General features: G+C 43.1%; 1 protein-coding gene across 2 annotated transcripts in view; it reads left to right on the top strand.

Moving 5' to 3' along the window:
• PLCB1 (phospholipase C beta 1) overlaps positions 1–22095 on the top strand; it is a 397627-nt gene that overhangs the window by 100731 nt on the left and 274801 nt on the right. For both annotated transcript variants that reach the window (XM_030490899.1, XM_030490901.1), the window contains exon 3: positions 7352–7420. In XM_030490899.1, coding sequence (XP_030346759.1) covers positions 7352–7420 — 69 coding nt within the window. The remainder of the gene's footprint in view (positions 1–7351; positions 7421–22095) is intronic.

Below are 22095 nucleotides of genomic sequence, written 5' to 3'. Positions count from 1 at the left end.
TTGATGGCCACCACACAAAGGTTAGCTCAAGTTCAAGTTTGCAGATAATTTATGTTGGGTCAGGATCAGCTGTGCCTCTCACCTTTTTTGTCATCTTGGTGGCCAGGGTGATGGGTTTTTTGAGGGCATTGGATTTTGTAATAGATATTTGGAAGGCAGAGAATTCAGGAGCCACTTTAACCAAGTTTAAACACACACACACAAATTTAATAACCCTTTGGGAAGCTAATGACCAATCTGGAAATACGCAGTATAACCTGAGCCAGGTTGAGCAACCTGCTCTAGTGGAAGGCATCCCTGCCCATGGCAGGGGGTTGGAACTGGATGATGTTAAGGTCCTTTCCAACTTAAACCATTCTATGTTTCTATGATTTGCTCTGTTATTTGAACGCCTTGCAATGTTTCTTCATACATTAGTAAGGAGAGCATCACCTGCAAGAAGCTATAAGAGCTCTGGTTGCTTCAGGCAGGTTGGCAAGTTTAGCATTAATGTAATAATTTTCAATGCCTTGTTGAGTTAGGTGGGAAGGTATTATAATATTTTGAATAGTGAAGAACAACTGTATGCAGAAAAAGACTTTGCTTTTGTCGGGAAGAGAGAGTTTTACTGTTGACTTCAGGGTGTACGTGCTGTGGTGCTGCTCTCTTATTGACATAGCCCATGATTTTGATGCCTGGTAATTGAATTGTGTGCTGCCAGAAGGAAGCATGGAAACAGTTTCTTCAGGGTCTGGCTTGCTGGTGGGATGCAGCTTAGGAGTTGGATAATGGGACTTTCAGGGAAACGCAGCACTACCTTAGCTCAGCTCCAATTACTGTCATTGACTGCTTTGCTATTTCTTCTTGTAGCCATTGATGCAGGTTTCTGTTAAATCAACCTCACCAGCCTGCCACGGTTTTCCTTTGGGATGAGGAGACAAATGACTGTGTTTTATTCAATTTATTCTTCATGTTAAGATGGAAAAATAGATATGTTTTTAACGGGGATTATGTATGACATCCTGTAGCTCTGAAAGTACCCTTTCTAAATTAGCATTAAATGTTCACTCTCACTGTGGAGAATCTCAGTCCTGGAGTTAATCTGAGCGAGGCTGATGGATCAGTACACTGCCAAAACCTCTGAAACCAGAATGAGAGGTATTCTATAACTGGCTGTAAATTGCTGACTTTGAACACATATTTACTCAGAATCTGCAGGGCCAGACACTGCTTTAGCATGTCTTGTAATTGTTCCTGATCAGATTCAAATGTTGACTATAAAATCATAGAATGGTTTGGGTTAGAAGGGACCTTGAAAGCTTATATAGTTCCAACCCCCCTGCCACAGGCAAGGACACCTTCCGCTAGATCAGGTCACTCAAAGCCCAGTCCAGCCTGCCCTTGAACACTGCCAGGGATGGATTATCTTAATACCAATCTTAATCCTTTCTTTCTAGTATGTTGTAAGGAAATCAATTACGTATGACATGTTTTAAATAATATTTTTTAAATGCAGAAGGAAAATAAGGGTAACCCAGAACTGCATATATATTTTTTGCTTCAAGAAATATTCAGTGCTTTTGTATTCACAAGATGATAAAATGGAATCTATGTTAAAGAAACATTTCCTTATGATTGACTATTCCCAGTAGATGTTGCCTAAGTCTCTGTTTGAAGTCTATTTCAATAAAATGGCCTTTTCCCTTGGAAAACTTTCTCCAGATGTTGCCTTCCAGTAGCACTAAATGGTGCTTGTTTACAAAACTGGCTTTGTTTGTCAAAGTTTATTTTGCGAGCACTATTGCAGACCTTGAAGCCAGAGTGGCCTGTCTTCTATTAGATCAGCTGGTCATACTTACAAGAGTTAGATAAGCTTTCAGGCACACAGTTTCTTCTTCAGCTTTGAAACTAGAAGCAACAGATTTCAAAGCTAAGTGGAAAAAGAGTTTTCAGGGTTTAATTAGTTGTGCAACAGTTCAGCCATATCCCTAAAGGGCAATGACTACAGCAGCATGACCATGAGAACTGTGCTCCACATGCAGCAACAGTTCATACAATGGGGAGAAAGAACATCCGACCAGAAGGGACGTGGAAATGGAGGAGCAAATGTAGGTCAGAGCAATACCCAACTACTCGGCCACAGTGAGTAGTACTCAGAGAGAGTGGAATTAGTTTTGTTAGGGATGTAAGTAAAGTAATTGCATCTCTGGACCGACTGGCTGGTGCAGGTGTTGTAATGCTGTTTGCTGTCTATGTCTCCTTGACATAGTTTTTGTGAAGTTCTGTAGGACACTTGGTCCTGCTTTCAGCCCTCTGTGTAGCCGATGGCTATTTGGCATCGGCTCTCCAGTGGGATCGATAAGGAATCCTGCTTTGTAGCTGGGGTTATGTCACGAGCGAGTTCCCAAGACGCTGTGATTCGCTTGGCATCGTTTTGGGCAGTTTAAAATAGGAGCGAGCCAGATCCTCAGCTGCTATAAATTGCTGTTACTATATTAAATTCAGAGGGGCCTAATTATAAGTGCTTGAGCAGTCACTGAGGGTTGTGCAATCCATTGCTTTTGTGGGTGTGTGCTCACCCATAAGAGTGAGATTGCACAACCTGTCCCTGTATGAATGCATCTCTATCTCAGCTGCTAATTGAAAACAAACACAGCAGGAGTAATAGTTCACTTCTCCAGATTTTTGGTATTATAAATTACTGGAGGGATCTACCACTTGTATTGAGAGAGGCTACTCTATTGCAAGGTTAGTAAGTCTCACAGCAGTGGCTGGGGGGGTCTTCAAACAGAGAAAAGTTGGACTTGCAGAGGGTTAGTTATTGTTGTTATTATTATTATTATTTCTTTTTCCAGTTGCTTTGGCGCCTTGTGCAGCACAGAGTGCAGCCTCCAAGCCTGCACAGAGGATGTTAGTAGCAAAACTTCTTTTGACTTAAGCAGAGAAGGGCTTGGGCTGTTTTGCTGCACAGGAAATGTGGCATTTTTCTGTCCAGGACTTAAGTGCATTTTCCCTTTACAAAAGTCTGCCCACATTTGGCAATAGGGAAAAAGGAAATTGTCTTTTCCCTCATTTGGGAGGAAGTTGCTCTCTGTCCTCTTAATTAGTTGTTTTGAAGATGAAAGGAAGTGCCCGGGGGTCCGGGAATTCCAGGAGGTTTGGTATTTTTGAACCAAAGAACTTCTAAGAAATGGCACATTATGAATTCTGATTTATCGGGGCCCCGCTGAATACTGCCTGCAAAGGCACTTACATGGGTCCGTATCCTGTGCTTAATGTAGAGCATAGGCTACAGCAGCTATCAGGCTATTGCTTCTGCAGACCTGGACATACGTATCAGATGTACTTATGGAAGCTGGATGGTTCCTTTCCGATACCTGATGGTGGCTGAGACTTTGGACTTTATTTTCCTGTGGCTTCCGTAATTACTGCCTAAGGGAGAGTCCCCCCAGATTAAATGGTCTTGTCAAACAGATATAAAGGATTATAGGCATAGGATCATAAAACCTTCTTTCTGCATCAGAGATGTAACTGCAGCAAGGCAGTAGGATGAGTGTTCAGAGTGTCAACCTTTTCTACATTGTAGCTGGTTTTACCAAAGTAGCCCCACAGAACTCCACTCTTCCCCTGTTCCCCTGAGACTTGCTAGGTCTTGGGTCCTCAGGCTATCACATTTTCTACAGGTGGCTTGGTGGCATACACGTGGCTTGAAAGCAATGGTCATAACAAGAAAACAACCCTGTACCTCCTCATTCTCCTCCATCCAGGAGGATGCAGACCCAAGCAGGGTTGTTTGGGCTCCTTTTACTGTCCTTGGGGGTGCTGGTCATTGCCTTTTCCTTCTCTGTGTCTCTATTTAATGTGTGTTATTCCCTTTAAAAGGGTCTTTTAATGTGTGTCTTAAGGGCGGTCTAGTTGCACTTCTGTAAGTGAATAAATGATTAATTCTGTTTGTTCTTTGTTTTTGAAAGCTAAAATACCAGACCAATCTAACAAAAAACCTTCTGAAATTCCCTCTGTGTGTGGCTCAGCATCTTCAAGACCCATTTTTCTTGAGCATTTTTGATTTCTCTCATGTGTTTGCTGTTAAAGCCTTTATTTTTAGTGCTTGTCAGTCCTTTCAGTCAGCAGAATCTTATTTTTACAACATGCTCTACATGTGCCTGTAGCTCCTGTAGAACCAGGGGGCCTGTAGCTCCTGTATTTCCCAGGGGGCCAGAGACTGCTTCAGGGTGTGAGTATTATTTGTTGAGGTAAATCTGACCCCTGGCCTCTCACCCCAAAGGCCACGTTCTTGTCTGTTAACAGCAAACCTGGGCATATGCTGAGTGTTCCTTTCTCTCTGAATATATATATATATATCTCTATGTATATCTATTTTTACCCTGTGATGAGCAGCAAGTTTTCCTTCCACTGCTGGTATACTTAAACAGGGGAAATTCAGGTTAGATATAAGGAAGAAGTTCCTTACTGTGAGGATGATGAGACACTGGAACAGATTGTCCAAGGAAGTTGTGAATGCTCCATCCCTGGCAGTGTTCAGGGCCAGGTTGGACAGAGCCTTGGGTGACATGGTCTGGTGTGAGGTGTCCCTGCCCATGGCAGGGGGTTGGAACTAGATGATCTTAAGGTCCTTTCCAACCCTAACTATTCTATGATTCTATATCCCAGGTGGTTACATGATGTGATTGGCACTGTTATGTTTCACAAGGATAACTTGAGAGAGTAATAAAGACATTCCCTTCTCCCATCATTTCTTTAGAAGAAAAGGGAAGGGAAACATGGTTTAATGGACAAATAATTTGTAGCATCTGCACAAGGAGTAGGAGTATCATGCTGCATTTTGAGATGCAAATGTGGCATGGACTAGATTTCAGAAGTAAAATACATGGAGATATATTTGCACTGCTCCAACATCACTGGGACTCAAGACATGAATTCCACTGAGAGAAGAATCATGAATGTGAGAATGTTACCACAAATCCTAGGGACAGATATGTGCTGGTAAAAATCAGCATTGCTTTTTCACCATTGCAATCGTTACTGTGTGCAGTTTTGGTGTTCTCAAAATAAGAAGGACATGGAGCTGTTGGAGCAAGCCCAGAGGAGGCCAGAAGGATGATCAGGGGCTGGAGCACCTCCCGTATGGAGACAGGCTGAGAAAGTTGGGGCTGTTCAGCCTGGAGAAGAGAAGCTGCGTGGAGACCTCAGAGCAGCTTCCAGTGTCTGAAGGGGGCTGCAAGGATGCTGGAGAGGGACTCTTCATCAGGGACTGTAATGATAGGACAAGGGGTGATGGGTTCAAACTTGAACAGGGAAGTTTAGGTTAGATATAAGAAAGAAGTTCTTACAGTGAGGGTGGTGAGGCGCTGGAACAGGTTGTCCAAGGAAGTGGTAAATGCTCCATCCCTGGCGGTGTTCAAGGCCAGGTTGGACAGAGCCTTGGGCAACATGGTTTAGTGCGAGGCATCCCTGCCCATGGCAGGGGGTTGGAACTAGATGATCTTAAGGTCCTTTCCAACTCAAACCATTCTGTGATTCTCTGGTTTCCCTTGCTCCTGAGCTGGACCAGGGACAGCTATAGACATGCTTGTCTGTGCAGCCATCAGCTGTCCATGTGAGGGGCTGCAGCAGTGTTGGAAAGGTCCATTTGCCTCCTCTATTGGTGTAGGTTGGGTTATTTCCTGGGGAGGTGTACAAAATACCACCTTTTATGACCCTGCCTATACTTCTTTCTAATCCCTGCAAGTTTTCATACCCTGTTCTCTTTCAGACAAGTATGAACAAAAAATAACAATCTCAAAAGGGCAGGTTTCCCCTGTTTAGGTTAGATGAAGACAGGAAAAAATGCTCATGCAAGTTCAGAAGGCACTAGAACAGGAGAGGATTGGGATTGGTAATGTGATGAATGTATGGTGATGTGAAAATCTGGTGGCAGAGCTTATGTCCTAGTAGACAACAAGGGTCTATGAGAGCTGTGCAGGAGCGGGTCCATTAAAATGGAAAAGAAATATGGATGCAAAGTAACTCATGGCAAAATAATGTCCATGAGGAAAAAAACCACCCTTTCCTCCTTTGAATTAGCATCTTTGTCCAGCACAGATTTCAGATTCTCTGCACATTATTTGCAATTACTACTGGAAGGCTGAAATGCACTGAACTGGTGTAGCTCTAATTGCAGCATGGTCCCACTCCTGCTGAAGTACTTCTAGACTATATTTAGTATGTAATTGAGCCAAGCTAACGTGGGCTATTAGTCCAAATGCTGGTGTAAATGAAGCGGACAGTATTGAGATGTGCTTTAAGGTTGTAAAGCAATGCTAAATCAGATCAGATGTTCTCTCTGCGTCTCGCAGTTCAGTTGGTGTTGCTCCTGGCAAAGCACTCGTAATGCCGTGTGGGTGCTTGCAAGGGATCCAGCAGCTGGGAATTGCACAGCTCCGGTCTCCAGCATCCTTCCTCCTTCCAAATGCTCCCTGCGCATAAATGTTAAGGCATTCAAGAAAGACCCAACATGGCAGCATCCAAAAATGCCATGTCACAGGATGAGATGGGGGGAAATGATGTTGGCTGAAGGCTGTGCTGTGTATTTGGAGAGGTAAATGCTCCGTGCTGATTCCAGAGGGGTGGATGCACCCCCTGGGCTGGCAGTGGCTGGTGCGTCCCAGGCACCATGAGCTCAGCTCAGCCCCTGTCCTGCCAGATACCAGCAGGGAGGGTAGAGACCCCAGAGGTTATCAGGGAAGGGAGATTAGTTGTGTTACACATGTGGAGGGGAGGACAGGAATTTGCCTAGCAGAAGCTGTCATCATGTGCCAGTTTTGTTCCAAGTATGGAACAACTTGAGTAGCGTATGGACTAGGAAATGCTTGTCAAAAGGACGTGGTTTTTACAGAGAGGTACTCACTGCCTGTTGTGATTGTAGATACAACACTTCTTGGCTTTCATGTGCATCTTTCAAAATGTTCTAGTGATGATGAAGTAGGTTTTCTATTGCAGAGGCAGGGTTTTCTGTTGGTAACGTTGCCTTTTTCACGCTGTGACTAGCATCAAAATGCTAAAATCGTATTGAAAAGGAAAAATCCCAACAATACTGGTATTTAGTGATCCAGGAATTAAGCGTGGCTTCTATATATTCTATTTATCATCAGAGACCTGCACATTTTGAAGGAAACCAATTCGTCTGAGGTCTTAGTGTTGCTATTAAAATAGCCAAAGTGCAAGAGAGCACTCCTTGAAACTGTTCTTGGTTTGGACAGGCATCATGGCAAACAGGCAAAGCCCTGGCAGATGTGGGAAGTGGGGCACTGTTAACACAACGAGGCTTTCTGACTGATGTAATCATTATCTGTGTTGCAATTTTTCCTTCTAGGAGACTGAGCTGCTCGATATCAGCCTTGTCAAAGATGCCAGATGCGGAAAACATGCCAGAGCTCCCAAGGTAGGAATTCTTCCTGTGTGCTTACGTGTTACGTTGATGACCTAGGTAAAATAGAACGGGAATTCTATGCAAGAAGTTCCCTTAGCTGATAAGTATTGTCTTTTCTCTGTTTAATAATGGTTTCTGATGAGAAGCATTACGATCGTTGTGCTGTTGTCATTTGATTCTGTGTGTAAAATGCTGCTGGAAGCTCTGCTGGTGGTGAGGGAACAAAACTGGTCTGTCAAGGTAAACTGACACAACTTCTTGGCTCCTCTGCTGGCAAGGAGCTGTTAGTTTAGGTCCATATTATTGTACTGCTGGTTTCCCTCCTTCAGTGCCTCTTAAGGCCAGAAAGAGGTTTTTTTTGGTTTGTTTTCTTTTAAACTGTCTATCAGAGAGGTCAGGATACAGCTCTCTTTGGTGTGCTCTGATGTACTGCATGCTCCTGCGCTGCCTCTAAAGACAGTGGGTTGTAGATACATGTTCTCTGGTGATTTTGTTTGGACAGACTCTACATATCAGCAAAGATACCAAAGCGCTCAGCTCTGGAAGCGAGATAGTGTCTTGGGGAATCACAGGGGTGATAGGAAAGGGAAATCTCCTTATGAGTCTGAAATGGTCAGCTGCAGTTGACCTGGTGGGGTTGAAGCAGCCCAAAGGAATGCTTCTCCTACCCTCACCCTGCGGGAGGAAAATAGCTGGGTCTTAGTGGTCATAGCTTCCCACTGGGATCCCTTTTACCTGCACCCAGCCCTGGGTTGAAGCATGACCCCATGGGTTCCTCATCCCCTCAAGTGCAGGCATTAGGAATGGAAAAGGTTGTTTCTCTGTGCCAGAATGTGATTGTAGTTATCTCTGAACAGACTATTCACATTTAGTTTTCAAAGCTTTCCATGTAGTGCTGGCAGCATTTTAAAGGCTGAGTTATAATTGAAATGCAACAGAAGTACTTCATGACATCCACGTTAATACCAAATGAGTTCACCGTGATTAATGGTTCAGTGATGAATAGCAATAAAGTATTAACAATGTGTAGAACATTACTTTAAAATGCTACCCGCTTTACAGAGGACATTCATGTTCTTCTAACAAAATGTTTTTAGCTAAAAATTTATGCATAGGTATTGCCTTGGTGACTTTTATTTATTAGGTTATATAAAGGCTGTTTTTGTTACAACATGTTACGGATTTGACAGCAGTGGCATTAAATGAAGGGTATGAGAAAATCCCGACTTTTAGGGTGGTGAAGTACACCACCTGTATGAATGAGCTTGCTTTTTGTCATCGATTTGTGTGTGGGCAGAATAAAAACAGCACCTGGGTTGGCTGCTAAAGGGATCTTGCAAACAGTGTGAAACAAAATGCTCCTTTCTGGACCAGTCTTGTTGGCATTGCTTTGATCCGTGTTGTGGGGCTGAGCAGAGCAGTGTTGACTGCAGGTGAACAAGCCTTACAGCAGCCCTGGTTGTGTCACATCCACAGAAGATCTAAAGCTCATACAGCAGCAGGAAGGCTTGGCTCTAAATCAAGCAGTAGCAGCTTGTGATTGCGTGTAAAAACCCTGGTATATTGGCTTAAGAGAGCAGCACCATGTCTGCATGGTACTTGCCAAAGTTCTCAGCTTTTTCAGAGGCTCTTTTCCACAGTTCTTCTTCCAGGTGGGAGCGACCCTTGCTCTCAGGTGAGCATAAATAATGCACAGTGGTTAGGGGAAAGTGAGCTTCCGTTATGTAGATGCAGAGATGTCACACACAATGGGCTCGCTGCATGGTAAAAGCGTGATGCACTTGGTGATTATGTTGTGATGATGAGCAGAATAGCTCTGGTGTGGTTTATTGATACCTGCAGAGCTTCTTACCCTCGATGTAATACAGCCTACAGTATGAGCTGCTGACATGGAATGGAGTTTAGCTGCCTCAGCAATAAATAAGTCTTGCTGCCAAGGTACTGCTTAACACAGGTTTATCAGCCATCCTACCAGAAGTTAATCTCTCATAATCTGGTGGGATCAGCATTGACTTGGGAACTTGCTTCCTGTAGTAGCCTTGCCAGGCAGAAAGAACAAAATGCTGTTGTGCATCTTTCAGTGTAAAACAAGAGATTGAGGTGATTTTCTCTTCATTCCCCTGCCACCCCTCCCTCTGCCCATAGCCTTGGGAAATGTTTTTATATGGTGTTAGGGGACTTCTGCCAGTTTCTGCACATTTTACAATCTATTTTCAGAATTCTAAGTGTGGGTTGTCATTAAAAACTTCAGAAGTTAATGGAAATCTTTAAATTTCACGTCTACTGCTGCCTTTTGATAGAAACAAGTATCACTTCAATAAGGCTTGAATTTTCTATTAAATAAATGCAATTTTTATTTTTATGTGACTCAATTTCAGTGTCATTAACAACACTCACAGTAAGGTACCAGAACCTGTTAGGTGTGCTGCTACAGAAGACCATCAGCAGGTAGTGATTTTAGAGGCCAATAACCAGTCATAGTTACCAAACCTCTCTTTCTTCCCCATCACCATCTGGAACACACACTTCTTCCCCATATGCTGCCATATCCACCACCAGGGACGTTTCTTTGGGAGCTTGATTAATCTGCCAAGCTCTTGGTCTTTTTGATGGCTAGAAACAGAGTCTGTTCTCGTGCTGCGTTCAGTGTACCTTCTGCACAGCCATCAGTAGTCTCAATGCCTGAAAAAGAAAGAGAAACACAAAGGGATTTCGATTAGTTTCTCTTTTCAGCCTTACGGGTTGACATTCAATTTTTACAATATTATTCCATAAATCCAGACATACATATTTTGTGATTGTTCTTGCATGTTTGTTGCATCTTCTAGTCATTATGAGAAGGGAAAAAAAGAAAGCTTTTTCATGTTGGAGAAGTTTTCATCGATAAACAGCCAAATGCTCTGTTTGTATTTAGAAGGCATCGTACTCTTTTTGTTTTATTCAGTTTCAGTGTCCATGAATTTGTTGAAAACGTGTTAACATTTTGCTCCAATAATTAAGTCCAAGCTATTGATTGTTTTCTGTAATGCTTTTGCTAAGTGGGCATAGTCTGTACTCTAGAGAAAGGTAGTATTAGGCATGTTCATGTAAAAAGGGGATACATAAATGCCCTTACACTGCTTGAGCTCAGAGCTTTTTCTTTCTGGGTTTCTCATCGAGGAGATCTGTTCCTTTCTCCAGTCTTTGTTATGTTTAGCCTTGAAAGTTCCCTTGAAGGCACAAAAGTGCAGCTGTCATCCTACAGTCATCACTTTAAGGTAGCAGAATGAGCTGAGATCTCCTCGATGTTTGTATTTAGCAGTAGTTGAAGCTATGCAGGTGGTCAGCTCTGCTTGACACTTGCTAAACCACTTCTTCTCCAGCTTCTGGTTTGAGATGATTGTTAAGAGCCTCTTGAAACCTCTTTCCTGTTCTTCCCGTTCCCTGCAGACTGAAGAGCAGAGCACCAGCACTATTCCTGACCACAACAGCAGTGCATGGGGGTAGCTCAGAAAGGTGTCTGTAAAGAAACACCTTCCTAAGCAGTTACTCAGCAGACCTGGCTGAAACTACATAGAGTAGCCCAGCACTAGACTACCATCCTAGAGCCAAGGTCATAGTCTAATCAGCTAATGGTAATTACTGTCTGTGCTCTAACACTTCAGGTTACTGAAATGAGCTTATGACTGCCCCTTAGAAGTGGGTTACCATTGAATGGTGTGAAACCTAAAGCCTCACCTCAGCTCCTCTGAGTGTTTATCTTTGCTCTTACCCTTCTAGGAAACTCAAAACTTCTTTTCGTCCATGGCAATGCCCACCAATTCTTCCCAATGGTGCTCAAGGCTGGGAAGAAGAGACAAATTCAGGAGATGTGTGCAAGTCTCTGTCCTGCTTTGGGTGCCTAAAGGCACCCAAAGGGAGTTTGTAGATTTAGGGAGCTAGGTAGACCCTGCGAGTCTTGGGCAGAGAGTCAGAATAGTTTTAGAGCAAAGTGGGGCACAAAGATTAAAGGTTAGATCAGTCAGAGTGTTTAGGGATCTGAAAATAAGCCTTTATGCCTTTCATAGAACTTAGGTTTCTAGTAATGTAGAAGGGAGATCTTCAGTGGGTACCAAAAGCTTGATGCTTGGGAATGAGAAGATCATCCTCTGACCCCAAATCAGTAAGCAGTATACTCAGATGTCCCCTGTGTTACAGAGAAGCTTCAGCATCACCTTCTTCTTCCACATTGTCAGGAATGAATCCTTCTGTCTTCAGCTGCTATTTCCTGAAATAACAGAATTTTCCATCTCAATGCAATATACATGCAAAGGCTTATCCTTTGGAATAAGGGCAAATCTCAGGCAGCAAAGAGCACTGCAGCAGCTCTCTAGAGAAGAAAAATGAAAGTAATGTTCTGAAGAGAATAAGAAAAGACTTATTAATTGTGTATGTTAGGAAAAAGTGCCTGAATTCAAAATACAATGAAATTCATCCAGAAGTGAGGGAATTATAAGATGATTATCAGCACTTTGCCTTTTTAGTAAGCATTAGAATCATTTAGGAAGGGAGCAAGAGAAATTTTGGGAACAGGAGATTAATATGCAGTTCATTTTTCTTCCTTCAGCAGACGTGACTGCCCATGAATTCAGCGCAGCTCATTCAAAGCGTGCTGTGCCTTTCCTCACAGCATGCAGGGACTCGGAGCTGCCGCCTCTGTCGGCACGGGTGCAGCCTGGGATGCTCAGGGCTCACGCTGTTTGTATTTTGGGATGCTGAAGGGATGTGAAAATCATTAGTTGTGATGGAGCAATTATTCATTTCCTTTTATTCACACATTACCTGGTAGCAAGTTCACGAGCTTTGTTTTATGTGCAGGCTAAGTAAGAGACGTCTTTTCCCTTGTAAAGTGTAACAAAGAGGTCTGCAAAATAGAATAACACAACGAGCAGTGAAGAGAAACACACACTTATGTACGCTGAGGCATAGAAATAGCTCTGAATATTCACACATCTTCTGTGAAGCGTGGAAGTGCCACTCGAGAGTGTGTTCTTCAAAGGGAGATATCACTAAGAATGTCACACAGCGGTAAATCCTAGTGAAAGGTTTGGTGGTGCAAACTGGGCAGCTTCGCAGGATGAGGGAAGTCACACTTGTTACCAGCTTGTATTTACTTTAGCCAATAACAGTTTCTATGGAAACTCAAATCTTAATGCAACTGAAGAAGTGTTTTTAGTAGCAAGAAGAAATATCAGGATGAGTTGGCAGGGATACGGAAATAACCCCGCGGCAAATGTTGGCGAATGTTCATATTGAAAACTCTTGATGCATTTGATCAGTCTGTTTTCCCTCAAAGATACCGTACAGCGTGCAGCAGGAAATGAATTTCTTTCAATGACATATGCTATGGAACCTGTAGGAGATGAAATTATGAATGATGGAATCACTCGAATGCCAAAATGTTTATAGAGCATCGTCCCCAATTTTAAAAACAGTCGCAGCTCCCCTGCCCCAAATTTTCTCACTGTAACGAGGAAGCTCTACAGAGAAAATAATGTAGAAATCTGCCAAGACCTCAGCTACTATTAGTATCATCACCAGCCTCTCTGTATTCAGTGGGTTTTCTTGAAACACTCAAGTAGAGTGAGATGGTTTGAGGAGTATCTCAGCTGTAATTCGAAAACTTCACACTTCTTCCTCACCACAGAGGGTCCTAACACATCTGTAGAGAAAAACCAACATTTCATAAACTTACAAACAAAAAGGAAAACTATCAAGGAAAGTCTAAATAATGATTTAACTGAAAATCTGGTGGTTTTCAGGGAAATGAGGATGTGTAAGTCTGTTTGGATTGTCAGAGCTATCGAGGCTGCTGTCTCCTATGTCTGCTTCCATACGCCATACGCCATTTGGAATCAGGAGGGTTTTACTGACATTTGGTAAAATTCATGCAAAGAAGCAGAAAGTATGTTATGTTGTTTATAATTTCCTTCTTTCTTCATTTTTTTGCCTGACTTTATAAATGCAGTTGAAGAACTTTTTGTGAACCCACTTAAAACACACATACACTAATAAAAAAATCACAGGTAACACTGGCTTGATTTGCCTCTGAATAAGGCTCTAACCTCTAATGTACGAGTCCAATGACAAGAGCCTGTCAAAATAAACCTAATTCAATCACTTGATTTCCTTATGGTGTCTGAACTTAGATTTTTTGCTGGCAGCCCATGGTTTTTATGGTCATATTGTTTGTTTTTTCTATATCAGGAGAACAAAAGAGGCCTCTGTCACTTCTGAAGTATCTGAAGGATGAGCAGTTAATTCATTTCTTTATGACAAAGTCTGTGCTGGGACAGTGATGTTGTGTTTAATAACCACCCCGATCAGACAGCACAGGGGAAATGGCAAATAGATTTCTATTTCTTTTTCCTCTTTAGTCCACTCAGTGAATTCCCTGGAAAAGGCAGCTGCCTACATAGGTTGCACAGGAGAGCAATAAGCCTGCCCTTTGCAGCACCGACTCCTGTCGCTGTGCCTGTCTCAAATGCTGCTATTGCTGTTATTTTTATCTGCTGATAAATGCATGTTGCTTTCCCTTCAACGACCTTGGTGTTAAATTAGTAACTCTAATGTAAATTATGCCTAAGCAATGTTCTATTTCTGCCAAAAAGGAATAAAAATGGAATATGCATGCAGCTCACCTGCTTCCCACTCACCTTAGGGATAACAGTGACATCCCCAAACATCCCCCTCAATTGTTTGTTCTTCTACCTGACTGCTTTTTTTTCATAATAATGATTAAATTACATAAAAGTTTTCTCTAGGTTGAGTTTACTGTATTAAGGAAGATTCAGATTAATTTCTTTGGATAATATTTGGATGCTATATGATGGGGTTGTTCAGCCTGAAGGAGAGAAGGCTCCGGGGACACCATAGAGCAGCTTCCAAAGCCTTACTCTGCCCTTCTCTGCCCACTTCCCTGCAGCTCAGCCTCTCTACCAGGCTGAACAGGCTCCTCATGGCACCCGGCATCTTTCACACTTCCAGATTTTCCCCACCAGTGCAGACTTCTTTCAGAAAAGATCTTCCCAGTGTCCACAGGGAAGATCCAATTCTCACTTATTCAGGAATCAGGGCAAGTTGCTGTATGCAAATGCGATGCTTTCGAGTTTGCTTTTTGGCTATTTATTTGTTTTAAAGCTGTTGAAAGTTATCTTCTTTGGGGAAGAGCCTCATCTCCAAGGATAAAGCTGTCAGTGCTGCTATGCAGGGAGCATGGAGAACAGATCTTCAGTTCTCCATCACCTGGAGACGTGTCGCTGCTAGAAACATTATTCATGCTATTCTGGAAGCAAAGCAAAGCTTGCTGGAAGTGTGAACCAAGCCTGGGGCATTCTGCAACAGCACAGTAGCCATTTTCGTTCTGCTTCATCGGGTCCCAAGTCACATCTCCGTCACGGTGGCTTGCTTAGTGGAGTGGATGAGCACCAGCGTTCCGCACCTGCGCTCTGAAGCCTGCAGAGATCCTCACCCGTCGTGGGGTGCAGTTCACTTGGCTGCTCATGCCGGAGGCTGATGCTGCCACCGAGGTGATCTGCATCCATGTGTGCCACCAGAATGGCCCAAACTGGTGAAGGTGATTGTATTTACAGCCCTCTAATCCTTGGGGAACTGGGACCTTTTCAGAAGCTTGTCATACGCTGTGTAACATAGCTCCATCTGGGAAGTTCGTTGGATGCACTATTTACTAGCATTCAGGATATGGCAGAAAGCACAGGGTTTCGTCCAAGGCTTTCACTATGAATCATTGCCAGAAAGATTTAATTATTTTTCTTCCTTTTGGTTTTATGTTTTTCTTTGTTACAGTTCTAAAACATACATCTTTTTGTTTGCAGACTTTCATGCCAAAATACACGGTACAAAGTATGTAAGAAGAAATTCTGTATTTAAGAAGCAAAAAGGCGTTTTTTAAATGCGATTTTAAAACTTGACATTTAAATTTGGAAAGGTAGACACTGCTCAATTAATTATGTGGTATTTGAGTTGCCGAGAACACCAGAGAGTATCAGTAAAGCTGTGCTTTGAATGCTGCTGCTGGAGACGGTTTTGATTCAACCTGCACACATCTTGGGTTTAGGTTTTTTTCCCTTTTTCTCCCTTAGTATGACTTTTTGTGTCATTTTAAAGAGAGATTGACAGAGACAGCTTTGTGTGCTCTCAGGCTCACACAATACTCCTAAACTGTTTTCGATCCATACATAAGCCACTCCTGTGAGCTTTCAGACTGCAGTGGTGGCGGGGTTTAAGTAGCGCACCAGAGGGTATGGACTTACCACTTAACAGAGCATGTTCTTCATGCAGATGTGAAGTTCAGTGCTATGGTAGTATTTCCTGTGACAGCCTAGTTGGTTGTCATACCTCTGTGCTGTTGAGGGTTTAAATTCCTCTCATTGCCTTTCTCTGCCATGGGATGTGGCTTGCAGGAGGAGAGGTGGGCTGCAAAGTGGCATCTCTCCCCTGGTAGGTACCACTTCTGGTGAACCTTGTGGCTTGGGTGCAGTGGTGGTGTGCTGTCACCCACTTGTGTCTGTGACAAAGCCGTACCCAGTGTCAGCAGCCGTGTGACAACATTTGTGTTGCTGGTCAGTAATACAGCACATGGATGTCTTATTCCTTCCTTCACAACTCATAACGCTGATGAGATGGGGACGCCGCTGGGGCAGCATGTCCAGCTGCTGCTGTCACAATCCCACAGCCGCTGTCAGTCGTGATAAAGCTCACTTCAATCTGACAAATGGCATTTTTACAGTGGCTGGCACAAAATGTAATAAGTTTTGCGACAGTGTAAAGTGATTTTGGAGGCAATTTTAGCAATGCTAAGATGTTAATACTGGCTGTGAATGTCCAGTATTATCTGTTTGTTACCTCACACCGCCTGTGAGTTCATATCCACCCTGTTACCTTTTGACTTGCCCTAAGATCCTAGAGACTTGGGAAAGTGTAGCCCTTTTTTCCACTGTTCGTTCAGTACCTAGCAGGACAAAGTCCTGGTCCACAAGTAGGGCTTCTATGTGCAGTACTAATACAAAACCCAAGATAAATAAAATGTTGCTTTCCATAAAGATAAGGAATGCTGCATTCAGCCTCTGTGATGAACACTTAGTCTGGAATGAATTTCAGAGTTTCTCACTGGAAAATGTAAAGGTACCTAATAACTGAGTCACACGAGGCTTTCCTTCTGAGCTGTAATCTCCATCTAGACATATTTCATAAATATTAAAGTATATATTTCAGCAGTAGTGTGGAGCTGTGCATCTAGAGAGAGCTCTCATGGTAGTGCAGTACCCTCAAGCTTCAAATGCTGGGGTGAAAATGCCAAAGAAGAAACATTATTCTGCGGTTGTTTAGAACAAATGATTTAAATGTCCCCCATTTTATTGGTATCCAGCTGAGTGCTTTTCCACAGCATCCCTTATCCTGTAAATAACTGGTTGGAGAAAACTGCTAGGTTTTAATTAGTTCCAAAGGTTTGATATATTTATTATCATCTGCATATAAATGGCTCATTCAGTATCTCACCATGCAGTTGAGCAAAGCCATTTAGGCTTGGAGAAGAGACCACGGTGAAGCAAAAGGATTAGGTGCAGATCCTGAGTAACCGCAGCTGATGGAGTTGCCAGTTTCTTCTTATCAGGGTGAAAGTGCTGCCCTACCCAGATCTGCAGGGAAAGGGGCTTTCCTGGCAACAGGATGGCAGGGCGCTGAATAGCCGAGGAGGAGCGGAGGTGACCCATGTTGGGAAGTCATTATCTGTGTTGGATGGGGCCGCCTGTGTGCTGTGGTGGATGTCAAACCCTGCCTGGAAACCCTTAGGCAAATTAGCAGGGAATGAGCAATTTGTGATTGAGTTTCAGTATAAACTGTCTTTGGACAGAGCTTGTAACTCAAGAGATTTGTTTTTGAGATTTAGATGAGTCATAAAGAAAGTTTTCTTTAAAACTTATTTTTGAAAGTTATTTGAGCTTGCTTAAACTCCATTAGAACAGCTTCCAGTGTCCAAGTTCCTAATCTTTCATACTGCACTGGTCTCACAGCTAAGCACATTTGGCTGTACACCTGCACATGTGCCTTATGTTTGTTAATCTCTCCTTGTCTGCTGTCCAATAGAGATGTCCAAGAAAAAACAATGGGAAGAAACTTGGCTCTTTGAGCTAAAACTTTGATTGGAAAATAATTACAGCCCCTGCCAGAAATAATCCTTGTTTCATCGCTCTGGCTTTTCGGTCTGTTGTTTGTGTCCCACGACATGTCTGTGCTGGTCGGACACCCCAGTGACATGATACCCACTGCTTGTGGTGACACAGGTGACCTGCAGAGACCTCTACCAGTATGGGAGGGAAATATTTTATTAGGAATGGGAAAGTGGGACTTAGAAGAGTCAGCTACAGATAAGGTAGTGAATGGAAATAGCCAAAAGTCTGTGTGAACTATAAAGCAGCAGGAAACTTGAACTATTTCCAATGTTCGTGTATTCACGTTAAATCCATGTTACCAAAGTGTCAAGTAGAAATGAGACTCTTTTTGTTTGCTCTAGTCTGCTGTGGATATACGAAAGGTAGAGGCAGGTGCATCCAAGTAGCTGATAGTTGCTTTATTTAATACAGTATGATATTTCTGAAACCAACCCAACCCCCCTCCCTATTTAATTATAAATAGGATTGTGCTACTGAGTAAGGCATATGAACACTTCATTTTTAAATAAATCCTGGGTACTATTTGTGTGGTGATAACAAAAAACCTTTTAACTGTATTGAGGGTGAGTTGCCTGTCTCTGATTTGCTCAGCTCCGTCGCCTCCCAGCCTACTCCTGGTTTAATAAACAAACTGATCAGTAGTTGCCACTGGGGAGTTCAGACACTTTGTTCCACTCCTGGGCTGTTAATGAGCCATCCGCAGGGATGTTCCTGCAGGACGGATGGCAGCACTCGCTGCTCACAAGCATGTGCATGCGGAAGCAGAATGGTTGTCGGTGCGAAAAGAACATTTTCTGAGGGCCAAAACTTTGCTTAATGCATTTTCCAACTCTTGGTGATTCACTGGAATGAAGTGCAGTGTATTCCTGGTGAAACTGCGGGGTGTTAGGATTGATACACAGCTATATCTGATTGAGCAAGGTTTTCCTGGCTATTGAGTGCATCGTGGGTATATCCTTTCCGAGGAGAAGCATTTCTATCACTACAGAGTTGAATGAGTAGAAGTGCTATAGCCCTTCCTCAATATGGCTGATCTGCCATATAGACAGAATTGGAGGTTGTTTTCTGCGTATGGCTCTGTTGCGTGGTTGTTAGCACTGTCAGTGTCCAATATCCTTCATATTCTGTCTTTGGATGACGGAAGTCAGGTCCTTATTCCTCATTGCTGAGAAATCCCATGCAGGGACCTATGTGTCATTCCTGTTGAACAGAAATCATTTTACAGGATGTGTAACAAAGTAGGTGAGTTACACGTTTCTAGAACTTACCCACTCTTGAGTCTGAACTTGACTTTATACCATTAAGTATAGATTGAATTATTCACCAGCCTCAAATTTCAAGGGTCTTGCTGAAAGACTGGCAGTGTACTAGTGCTCTGGGATTGTGGCGTGTCTTAGAGAGTGTGCAGAAAGGGCAGATTCAACACTCATCTTACACTAAGGTTCAGTGTAGCTCTATTTTTACTTAGTAGAACAACCCTGATTGAATTCCAAACAATGCAGGAAAAACCTGAATGTGTAACTGTAAATTACTGCAATCTGTTAAAATACAGGTTTGCTCTTTTACAGACAGATTCCATGTGCTTTAGGTTTGTGAGCTTCTGAGTTACATTGTTTAACTTGGGGAATTTGGATAAAAACCCAACTACCTTACGTTGAAGAAGAAATACCCTTGGCTGGGAGTTCTTAGGGAGTTCTAGGCTGTGCTATTTTGCAGTATCCATTTTCTTTGTTGGTTTTTGGAATTAGAACGAACTTGCAAACATGCAATTTAGAAACAAGCCTATATGGCAGCTGATACATTTTCACCCTGTTACGTTCTGCCTCTGCATTCATTTCCATCAAAGCGGACTGGTTTCCAGATACTAAACTGCCAGTGGTGGTTAATCACCATAACACCCATTAAAAGAACATGTCTTTTCCTTATTATTTCCAGGAGGAATCCTAAACGAAGTGTGAGTATAACTTGCAAATACTAACATCCTAATCTGAGTGGTTTGAATTCTGCTGTATCTGCAGGTATCTGGTACGTGCGCTGAAGAGCAGATGTGATGTGTGGACAGAAAGGTGAGCCTCTGGGGTTCAGTCCACTCCAGCAAGCAGAGAGTCTGGCAAGAGTTGGCCACATCTAGGGGCTTGGGGCCTGGATCTTGTTATTTTCTTGCAAGAAAGTTATATCCAGGCCTGGTCCCAGTGCAGTCTTGAATGTTAAAGTTTATCACAACTGGTAAATAGTTGGATATTTTTTAAGAATAGGTCAGAGGAAATGGGACCTTTCTGTGTCCAAACACAGAGAAAAGCATTACCAGCTCAGTGATTTTTAGCATCAGTTTTATGATGGAAGGTTCTGGTAGTTCAGGGAGCTGCACTGACTGAGAGTCTGACTTGCAATGCATCTCATGCACATTTTTCCTGTTCTGAAACACATCCAATATTGATAATGCCATAACTGGAATTACACTAATATCTTTTTTGTTGTCGTTGCCACTCTGAGTTAACCTCCTTCCCTCCAAGATTAATGAAATACATTTAACAAAATCTATATGAGAAACTGGGCACTGCAGTGGTGAATGTTCAGTGTAAATGGCTTCAAAATGATGGTTGCTAATAAAGTGGCAGAAGCAGAGCAGTCGTGCCAGGTGGGGTCACAACATAAAGGGAAGAGGTGATCACATTCATCTCGGAAATAATGGTACAAATTTGCATATTGTTTAAAGAAAACCATAGAACTGAATTCAGGTGAAATAAAGCAGACTCCTTGAATGGTTACCTGTGTGTCGAGACAAATAGAAGAAACTCGTGTGTGTTGGGCTAGCTGATAGAGCCACCACAGCAGATCCCAGCCCTCCCAGGGCGGTGGGAGTTCTGCTTTGGCTTTTGCCAAGAGCCAGGCTCCCTTCATCATGGCGAGGAACAAAACCCAACACAGACCTGTTTTCTGCAGTATATTTTTGGTAAAAAATTCTAAACCACAGAATGGTTATTTGGCAGTTGCAGAAGGAAGGGTAACCTGGTTAGTCCAGTTTTGCTGCCTTTTGCCTTGATAAGAACAAAGATCCCATTCTGCTCTTCCTCCTAAAGCCGGCTCTGTGGTTCTGCCCAGCCTGCTGCTTCCATGCCTAGGAGTATGTCCCAAGCTGCAGCCTTGGCAGTCTTTATCCCTTTCTTTCTGTGTGTTTACATGTTCCTCAGACAACACTGGTTTTGTAGGAGAGAATGTCACCTTTTTCTCCAGAAATATTTATCACAGAATCATGCAATGATTTGAGTTGGAAGGGACCTTAAGGCTCATCCAGTTCCAACCCCCTGCCATGGGCAGGGACACCTTCCACTAGAGCAGGTTGCTCCAAGCCCCTGTGTCCAACCTGGCCTTGAACACTGCCAGGGATGGGGCAGCCACAGCTCCTCTGGGCACCCTGTGCCAGCGCCTCAGCACCCTCACAGGGAAGAACTTCTGCCTAAGAGCTCATCTCCATCTCTGCTCTGGCAGGTTAAAGCCATTCCCCTTGTCCTGTCACTACAGGCCCTTGTCAAAAACTCTTCTCCAGGTTTCTTGTCAGTCCCTTTAGGCGCTGGAAGCTGCTCTAAGGTCTTCCTTGAGCCTGCTCTTCTCCAGGCTGAAGCAGCTCAGCTCTCTCAGCCTGTCTCCATAAGAGAGGATTGGGCTTGTCTATTTTTAACGGTGGTAAAGTCTTTCTTCACAGCCATGGACTGTTGCCACCAGGGTAAACGTGCAAGTTGTCGGTGGGTGAGTGGCAGGAGGAAGGGAGGGCAGGAGGTTGGTTTATGTCTCAGGGTGAGTGTTTTACAAGTCAGTGCATGAACAACATTTTCAGAACTGCTGCAGAGGTTGGGTTTTAGCTGAAAGAAGAGAATTTATTTTAGAATTGCTTTCATATTGTCCTTCAAAGTGTTCTGCTGGGGTGACTATAGGCATTGGGGTGCTTTTGGTGATGATATAGAAATTCTCTCCTGCTTTGGTCAGTGCTACGGGTCAGCTTTTCTCATGGTCCAGGCACAGATTTTGCTTTTCAGAGGTATGAACCTCTACCTTTGCTTTAGAGGTGGCAGTGTTAGAGTTATGCTACAAGGCACTAGTGTAGTTTAAACTAAAGTAAGTTTTTGCTCCTCCTGGGCCCTATGGGAACATCAAGCCCTTGCAGATGGTGACCATGCAGTTTGTCCTTGGTTGAAAGTCATCGTAACTGACACATTAATTGTTGTATTGTGTTTCCCACTGTAGTCAAAGTGGTTCTTCTGCATGTTTCGAAGAACCTATTATTGCTGTAAATTGTTGTAGGAAACGCTGAATATGATCTGGCTCATTTTTAAGACACTGATACCTTTGTGGCAGCATTTCAATTGGGAAAACTGTGTTTTTTACATCCTTCTAGAGTCAGGAGAGTTGCAAACGGTGGGAAGACAAGTGGGGTTATTTAACTGCGACTTACATAAGAAGGAAAGAGACTTTGAAAGC

Source organism: Strigops habroptila, chromosome 6 (genome assembly GCF_004027225.2).
Source record: "Strigops habroptila isolate Jane chromosome 6, bStrHab1.2.pri, whole genome shotgun sequence".
In the NCBI taxonomy this organism is placed as follows: domain Eukaryota; kingdom Metazoa; phylum Chordata; class Aves; order Psittaciformes; family Psittacidae; genus Strigops; species Strigops habroptila.
The sequence above is the reverse complement of the archived record's forward strand: the minus strand, read 5'-3'. Positions and strand labels throughout refer to the sequence as shown.